We start from the raw sequence: 10,000 nt of genomic DNA, 5'->3' as shown, positions 1-10,000 counted from the left end.
TTAGATAAACCAAATTATATGCTAAACATAAGGTAATATGGCAAGATGGAAATGCCTTTTCTTGAGCAATATTATACTATACTGTCAGGTTTCTTGGCTGGAGGGAGACAAGTCCTATGACAGGCTTAATCTATCCACTGTGTCATTAGGAATTCCATTACACTTCGCTACTACGGCACCGTTTAATCTAGTTTCTAATTAAGATGTCACCGTGTGCTACCTCGGCGCGAAGGAAGGTAGGCATCCATAGATGTTTAGATAAATCTACGAGGTCTGTCCCTAATTCGCCTTAACGTTTCCATCTGCAGTAATGCTGCCTTCACTGGGTCTGTCTGACAGGCCCCATGCTTTTGCCAGTTACACTTCACATCACATCCTCCTTAAATAGCTTGTTCTTCCGTGGCATAATTGATTTTAAAGATATGTTTAGTTTCTTATTAGATATCTGTAACCTTTCACACCCTTTTAGTTTTGGGAATAGTTTATGAAGATCTGTGACGTATGGCCAAGGATTCTTTTTCCAATGTCTTTGTTGTACCTTGTCTCTATCAGTGTTTGTTCATTTATACTGTAGTGTGTGATTAAGTTTTAAGTGGTATTTTGTCGCAAAAGGAACTTTATAGACTAATGGAGATGTATCCTAAAACACATGTCCTAATTTGTATTAATTTTTTACCTGAGTGGTCAGCGATAATTTCTTGGTAACATTATTTGCACAATAATTGCACACATTTTAGATTCCAGATTTTATGCGAAAATCAGCCCCACAAGATCAAGCAGCAATATCTAATCCTTTGAAGAACTTAAAGTGAAATATGTTTTCAGAGTAATATTATTCTTGAAAAGTACCTTTCTTTTTCTTATTTGAGTCTCATTTTCATATTTTTATTGGCAAAACTACCCAGTTTAGTAGCAGTAGTGTCACCATCATTCATCATCATCGTCGTCACCAATAATAGTAGTAGTAGTAGTTGTAGCGTTAGAACACTATTACAGTTATGGTTGGTGGCAAATGTAGCAGCATCTACAGCATAAAATTCCGGACAATCGAATCTTCATTAGAAATCATTCTTGCAAACTTCACGAACCACAATCCACAACGTTGTCTTTCTCTGCCAGTATGAAGCCATATATGTTCGTCTTCAGATCTTTTCCAGAAAACCTTTGATCTCATAAATCTAATGCATTAGTTCTTAGTTAATTAGAAACGAATTTCCAAGCGTTTCATAGCCTTATAAAATGAAGAGACCCTCCCGTTCGAGATATAACGTACAAGGGATTTTACGAAATTTCGTTACAAGATATTCTATTGGTTTGTTTGTATGGTGTTTTTACGTTGCATGGAACCAGTGGTTATTCAGCAACGGGACCAATGGCTTTACGTGACTTCCGAACCACGTCGAGAGTGAACTTCTATCACCAGAAACACACATCTCTTACTCCTCAATGGAATGGCCGAGAATCGAACCTGCGACCACCGAGGTGGGACGCAAACACCATATCAACCACGCCACTGAGGCGCTTAGATAGATACTTTATTGGGAAGGATGAAGTGGCACCTCCGTATAACTGCACAATTGAGGTTGAACCTTTTCCAATTTGACTACTGAACTTTATCAGGGAAATACTCATCTGTGTATCAACAAACTCCGGATCAGAGCTTCAAGCCAACCATCTAGCTTTATTCTTTGGAATAAAAGGCAACGACCTCCCGAAATTTGACAAATATCATTTTAACTGTAGAAATGATCGGAACTGAAACTGACGCTTTCAGAACTAATTCGCCTGAAGGAAAGAACTTTTCGCCGCGAAGATCCCTAATTCTTGATGATACCACAAAACACTAGAAAAATGTCATTGCCCATCCATGATATCTAAAAATGAAAAGATTCTTCAGAAATCGTGCCAATCTAAATTATTACTATTTCTCCCTATTAGGACCTTCGAAAAAAAATAACAATAAGAAAGATATGATATATAATGGATAAGAGTCTTTCCCCAGGTATTAATGCTTTATCCAGGAAAAGTTTGCGATATCTCAGCTAAGAAATCAAAGTGAATCCTAGAATATGGCAGTGCAAATGACGCAGTCTGTCTTAACCAACTATTGTTTTCGATAAACCAAATTACTTTATTATGGAACAAAGTAAAATAAAACAAAATAAGGAACTGATAGGTTTATCCGAAGAAGCCCTATCGTTCATTCAAATCCAATGCAATAGGGTGTTCCACTAGATACTGAGCAAGGTCCAGTTCTCTTTATCGCATTGATATGTGTCATTGACTGCAATCTTAAAAGCACAATTATGGGTTTATTCGTAAATTAATTCTTGTTTTTCAGCAATATCATACCCTCGAATTTGAAAGACTATGAGAACTTTGAAAGTGAGAGACAAAATGGTGTTCCATGGGCGAAGGAAAACAAAGCGATCTTCTCTGTGGGCAAAATGGAAAGAAATGACACTGGTGAAACTACGAAATTTCGCTCACTTCTGCTGAACCAGTTAGAAACGCCATTTTGATGAATCGCCTTATCTGAATCATCAAGAGTCATCATCGCTGACGATCGAACGTCGTCAAATTAGAAAGCAAGAAGTATAGCGAACTATTATCAAGAGCAGTCAAGCATATTGAGAACGACTCCAGAAGATGACACTAATATTATTATTTCCAACAATTTATGGATGAAGTTAATTACGCAAATCATGTAGTTTATTCTTTATCAGTATTGTCTCCCCATCTTATTAACTACACGAAAATAGACGATATGAATGGTCCTACATAGTTTCATGGAAAAGGTCAAACAGTTGCAAAACCTTCCATAACGATGCAGACTGCTGCCACATCGGTGGCCACATGTTCGATTCTCGGGCATTCCACTGAGGGGTAAGAGATGTGTATTACTAGTGATAGAAGTTCACTCTCAACGAGGTTTGGCAGTCTGGTTCCATGCAACGTAAAACCACCATACAAACAAACAGAACTTTGGCATCCAACGTAGTCATGAACACCATGAAATAATCACGCATTATTTGTTCGTATAGTAAATTTAGCATTATATCTATTTAAATAAAAGAAACCTTTGCCTTATAATTTTACTACAATTCCCTAACTTACACTATACCATATTCCAGCCGAGATTTCTTGAGCTCAATCTTTCGTATTCATAACCTTTAACCTAAGGCATTGGTCTAATTCCATTTCAAACTTCACAAACTGATCAGCGTTCATATATAAGGTACGCCTGACAAGTTCCTGGCTAGACTGCCGGACCGTTCGAAATGTGATGGAACCGATGATTTTAGCGACCCTTAAATTAGGTTCTGGATTCCTGTATCTAATTTAAATTATCAGGTCTGACACCATTATCTTTCAAAATCTGTAAAGAATAATGTCAGAATCAACATAGAGGATGACCTTGAAGAGGCATTCCATCTATTCTATTCCAAAGATGTGGAATCGCTCAACAGATAAATTACCAGAAAATATTCTCTCTCTCTCTCTCTCTCTCTCTCTCTCTCTCTCTCTCTCTCTCTCTCTCTCTCTCTCTCTCTCTCTCTCACACACGCACACACTGAAGCAATATTCAATAATAACAACATGAATATGAATTATCATCTAAGCTACTTTTTTAACAAACTTTCTCTCTCTCTCTCTCTCCACACACGCACACACATACCCAGACACACACACACATTCATACACACACACACACACACCACACACACACACACGTATGTACAGTGAAGCAACATTCAGTAATAACTACAGACTTAATACGTTACAATTCGAATATGAATTTATTATCTAAGATCCTATTTCAACAAAACCTCTCTCTCTCTCTCTCTCTCTCTCTCTCTCTCTCTCTCTCTCTCTCTCTCTCGTATACTTTCAAACACCATGCTATGATTCAATTTCCGTTAATATCTTCAGCAAATTTCATACTGCATTATACAATCCGCATTACTTATTCTGCTCTCTCCCCTGTCCCCAAAATCATGCTGTTTCAGATGACATTAAAGCATATATCGAAATTCCCAACGGGCTGTTACGTTAAAACGGACGAATATGGCATTTCTTAAACAAAACGCATTTATATAATTATCTGCAGTACCATTTGCCGTAATTGCAAAGGCTTCAGCTTTTACCGCCCTTTTTACAACAGTGTTGTAATTACGGTTTCCAAATATGCAAAACAAGGTGGCCAGCAATTTTGTTTCTTATATGTACGATGTTACTTAAAATACACTTGCGTTCAAACAAGCGGATAAGCATTAAAGAGAACATTCGGGAACGACAATAAAATGAGGATTAAAAGTTAATGGGCAGTGGTTACTGTAATGGCGGCTTTCTTGTTATATACATATATTGTTGACATATGGAAGAATAATTTTGCCACTGCCTAAAAGTTAAGGTGGTAAAGGTTACTATTTTAATTTCAGGGGCACAATGTTACATGATATACCAGGGATGGTGTACGATAGGATCTCGATTGACTAAGGAAGGAGATGACAGAATGAGTGATGGAAGAAGGACAGGGAAGAGGGAGTGTGCATCAAGTTTTGTTGGGAAACAGTTGCACGACGTGATGGAAAATGAGAGGAAATTTCTGCATGTGGTGGACATGGAGCTGTAAAACCAAGTGGATGAATCGATCAGAAAACAGAGTGGAGGGTGTTCGGACTGTATGATAATGTAGATGTTACTTTACTGAGAGTGATCACATATACTTATGATTTAGTGAGGCATATTTTAGAGTGAGCATTACAGTTAGCGACTGTTTTGGTGTAAAATTAAGTCTAAGCCAAGGGCGTATTACGCCTCTCTAGCCGTTCGGTCTATATTTATCACAAAGGATCGAAGTCAACATTGGTTTCGAACGAAAACAAAAGCACTTTCGGCACAAAAATACAGTGTGCATGGTTAGTTTTTCCAATATAATATTACAGTTTAAACATGCAAAGTGTAGGCCATACGAGAAGGGAGGTTATATACTTAGGAATTAGCCACACACATGGGGTGCTCAACCAATTCATTTGTTTTTTTATAATAGCCTCTCTGGAAATAGGCTAATCTCTCCTCTCTCTCTCTCTTCTCTCTCTCTCTCTCTCTCTCTCTCTCTCTCATGCGCTTCACGCAGAATAACAGGACACTGTTTTTCCCTGGATATTTAGTTGGGGCTGCAAGATAACTTCTCATTATCTTCCCCCGCTCCCCTCTACCCAATACAATAACACGGAATCGTCAGTTTCCCGAGTCCCCCAACATTCCAATCAATCGAAAGACCTCGTTTTCGTGCTAAATAATCACTACTTTTTTTTTTTATTAAAATATATAACGAAAATGTTATCCAAATTGTAGCATTTTTCGTAATTATGTTCTTATAAACACAGTTCGTCCAATCAGAGAACTTTAAATGATAATCAAGAAAGGGTAAAAGGCTAAAGGACTCTTTCCTGGATGGTGACCCGTAAGTGGTTTTAACTCGGTATGTATCCACCTTTGCGGCGTATTTAGTACATGTCCGTTGGGGATGACCGTAAAAACATAAACAAAAGACTAAATATCATAAAGGTATCATAAAGATAATGACCGGCTTGGTGATTGGTATTTATAGGAATGATCCGGCTGATGAAGCATATCCGAAGTATGCCCGGCTGCTAGTATTTCACCAACCCCGTTTCTTTTTTTTTCTTCTTCTTTTTTTTTGTGCATCTAGTTTAAGTTAAGTTAGGTTTGGGTTAGGTTACGTTAGATCGGAATCTTAACTCTAATTTGGGTTTGGGGAACATGATGAGATTATTTTCAAGAATATTCTGTGGTTAGTTTTTAAGATATGGCGTCCCGCTTTTCTCAGGAAAACTTCAAGTACAAGGTTTTATCTTGGGAAAATGCTGCCCAGCTAAAACGCCTCCCCCGCCACCACCCAGCGCCCCTCCTACCCCCTACCCCACCCTAAAAATATTACCAAGATCATTTCTCTTTGCTATTTAATTCTATTCGCAAAAATGAATGTTTTAGTTCATAATTTTGCTTCAGAATCGGACATTTTTCTTGGTGTTACGAAAACTACTACATTGCGGCTATAATTTTCCCTGAAGACTAAAAAGAAGTAGACAAACCGAATGATAAATTGTCCGAGAAAGGGAGATAGAGAAAGATAAGGACAAATACTAATAAGAGAAGAGAGAGAGAGAGAGAGAGAGAGAGAGAGAGAGAGAGAGAGAGACATAAGTAGGGAGATCATTTATATGAGATGTGAAAGGGGACATAACTATAAATCAACAAGTATTCATTTGCATTGCAGCATCGCGTATACTTATCCTCTCTCTCTCTCTCTCTCTCTCTCTCTCTCTCTCTCTCTCTCTCTCTCTCTCTCTCTCTATATATATATATATATATATATATATATATATATATATATATATATATATATATATATATATATATATAATATATCATATATATATATATATATATATATATATATATATATATATATATATATATATGATATATATATATTATATATATATATATATATATATATATATATAGAGCGTGTAGGTTACTCTTAAGGTATAATGAATTCGAAATTCAACGATTATTTTCGGCTTATTAACACATACATACATACATACATACAGATATTATATATATATATATAATATAATATATACTGACATATAAATATATATTATATCTTAATATATATATAGAAGAAAGAGAGAGAGAGAGAGAGAGAAGAGACCCAAGGAGAGAGAGAGAGAGATCGAGAGAGAGAAGAGAGGAGAGAGAGAGAGAGGAGTACGTATAAACAGAAAGAGACATAAACTTTTAACTATAATTTAGCAAATTACATAAACCTTTCGTAAATTGTAATCAATAGAATCTTCAAAATCTCAGTATTTTGTTATATACAAAGCTGTAAAAATGAGAGTGCGAAAACGTAGTAGGTATTCATTCATTCAGCAAAAGTGTTGCCTACGTGATAATGACTTCGCTCTACTCTAACGAAGTAATGTTGAATTAGAAGACTATATCTACAGTCAGAATTTGATTCAAAACTCTCAGCTCTCAGAAACTCTTTTATTCTCACGACCATTTTTCTCGCGCTATCAACAATTTAACGACAAAGGTTTGTTCTGTTATAAGTGAACCCACCTTCATATGGTTACTTTACACATTTTCTTACATTCCGTAAAATACATCTTAAGTTGCAATATTTTACAATGTTATTTATTCATAAGTGGTTCGGCGTCATAGTCTGGCAGTATTTCACTTGTTTCCACCAGAGGATTTTCGGCTTCCAATAGGAAACTGCTGTCAATAGTAGTGCAAATTCCTTAACGGAGGACATTAGCGTCCCCCGAAGGCTGTAACAATGGCGGGAAACAGTCAAAATAGAGCATGAGTACAGGGTGGGTGGGGGCGTGTCTGGTTATCCTAGCATAAGGGAAGAAGTTATGAAAATTCATCCAGCCTTGGAAGACCTATCTAGAACCATTATGTGCAACTTGCAACGAAGGAAAATATATTTTTTAAATCATTAGAAAGAAAACATTATTGACTGTCTGTCTTTGCGTTGATAATTATTTACGTAACATTGTACTATTAGTATTGTTTGATCTGTGGCTTCAGTTCTCGGTATCGTCTTGAACTGTACGAATAAAACTAAATATTCGAATTTGTGACTGTCCTCCAGAATTTGCCCCCCCTCCGCATATTGCAATGTACGAATCCAGGTAAAACAGTCACAAGCAAAAATGTCACATAAAATAGTCAGATAGTGACCCCCAAGGGTTTAAACTCGTTATGTATCCAGCTTTGCGGATTGTTTAGTGTGATCTCGTTGGGATGACCGTGAAAACATAAACAAAAGACTGTAAATATCTCAAAGATATTGACCGCCAAGAAATATTAATGCTAGATAACGACCCCCGAAAACACTTGAAGGTCCCTATCTAAGAAATTGTTGTAATTACCATCATAAATTGTTGTGACTTATTTTCCTGTGCTTTTTTTTCCTAGCCAAAACAGTAAATTGTTACTATGACTTTTTCCTGTGACTTTATTACCACCAAATTTAGATTATGATTCTTGGCTACACATGCGAACCGTAGTTTATTACCAATTGTTAGCTAGTTAAGTTATTGCCCTCCTATTTGTAACTCAAAAGCAAACAATTATAGTCACTGACCTAAGAATTTTGTAATAAACAAGTTAAAAAAAATTTCAATAGGCACTCGTAAGTGTTATTAGCTTAAAATCATTTATATTTTCATTTTCCTGATTTTTAACATCATTCTAAAGAAGACTTGATCTGATTATTAACTGTGAATACATTATACATGGATAAATACGAACATTACATAATGAACCAGTCAGTTTACCTTATCCATGGGATAAGAGTGTAGCCTCTAGGCAATAGCATAGTTATTATGCTAATTATCTCAATTACCAAATTGAGATAATTAGCACTATAACATATTACAGACAGCTATATATAGACTGTTCTATGAATGTGAGGAATGGAATTCTAGTTCAATGTCCAGCTTAAAAAAAAGCACTTATTAAATATAACTGGAACATGATAGACGGAAAGAAAGATGCATCAAGAAAAGAAATGAGAAGAAAAGGGACGTAATCATTAGATATCAGTGAAATAGACTGGCTTCAAATGAGTTGTTCCGATTCCTTTAGGAAGAAAATTTATATCTCACACTTTGGTTGTGATTCTTTTCAGGTCTTGAAAGGCGAAAGTTCAACGTTAATGACCCCATTCATGCGAATAAGTCACAGTAATGCGATTGCACTGGGAATTTGGTTTTGGAATTGCTTTGGAGATCTGGAATTCTTCTCTTAACCATCACTTTCGAATCACTAGTTTTTTCTCAAAGCCTTCATCCCCTCTTCTGCTCTAATCAGTTATCTATTTCTAATTCTTTGAAATTGTTCACGACTTAGTTTTACCAGCTGCTATTTCAGATGATTCTTAATTAAGCTTAACCAGCCGTTATTTCAGATGATTCTTAATCAAATTTTACCAGCTGTTATTTCTGATGATTCTTAATTAAGCTTTACCAGCTGTTGTTTTAGATTATTTTAAATCGTCTATTACCAGCTGTTATTTCAGATGGTTCTTAATCACGTTTTACTAGCTGTTATTTCAGATGATTCTTAATTAAGCTTTACCAGCTGTTATTTTAGATTATTTTTAATTGAGTTTTAACAACTGTTATTTCGATTGATTCTTAATTAAGCTTTACCAGCTGTTATTTTAGATTATTTTTAATTGAGTTTTACCAACTGTTATTTCAGACCGATCTATTAAGTTTTACAGTGTTATTTCAGATGATTCTCAGATAATTCTTAATCAACTTTACCAGCTGTTATTTCATATGATTCTTGATCACGTTTTACTAGCTTTCATTTCACACGATTCTTAATCAAGCAATTTATTCCATATTCGTGTAACAAGTCTTGTATGACAAAGAAAGGCACGGTAGAATGTGAAAGTAAGATACAATTCTGTATATTAGTGTGCCTTTGTATGAAACATTTATGCCATATACATATACTAAACAAGCCAGCTATGATAAACACGAATTCATGCTTTTTGGTAAGTTCCGCTTGATGGTTAAAACGATTACTCAGTATACATAGGTAAGTAATCTTGTATCAGAAAGGGATGAATATCAGTTCGATAATCATAAAGGTGTGAATGTTGTGTATATTCATATTAAAACAAAACGTCAGTATGACATCTTACAATCCCTTTAACATGCGAAGCAATAGCAATAAAAGCTGTAGTGAGAAAAATAAATACTAGAATTCTGCTAAATCGCTTTCGCACTACCCTGAGTAAATATAACAAAAGGTGAAAAGAAAGTGTCGTGTATGAGCTGGATAACACAGGTAAAGACTATGAAACGGTTTTATTGCTAGTGTCTGAATTATACTAGGTTCCGTCAATCACTTACTCTGTTTCCCATGTTAC

At 35.7% G+C, this 10,000-nt stretch overlaps 1 protein-coding gene across 1 annotated transcript in view; it reads left to right on the top strand.

Moving 5' to 3' along the window:
* The window catches only part of LOC135225393 (uncharacterized), a 208,047-nt gene that overhangs the window by 106,331 nt on the left and 91,716 nt on the right, over window positions 1-10,000 (top strand). The window contains exon 5 of the mRNA XM_064264729.1: window positions 2,342-2,466. Within this exon, the coding sequence (XP_064120799.1) occupies window positions 2,342-2,466 (125 nt within the window). The remainder of the gene's footprint in view (window positions 1-2,341; window positions 2,467-10,000) is intronic.

The sequence above is a fragment of the Macrobrachium nipponense genome, chromosome 13 (assembly GCF_015104395.2).
Source record: "Macrobrachium nipponense isolate FS-2020 chromosome 13, ASM1510439v2, whole genome shotgun sequence".
In the NCBI taxonomy this organism is placed as follows: Eukaryota; Metazoa; Arthropoda; class Malacostraca; order Decapoda; family Palaemonidae; genus Macrobrachium; species Macrobrachium nipponense.
Note: the sequence above shows the minus strand (reverse complement) of the source record. Positions and strands in the feature narration are given on the sequence as shown.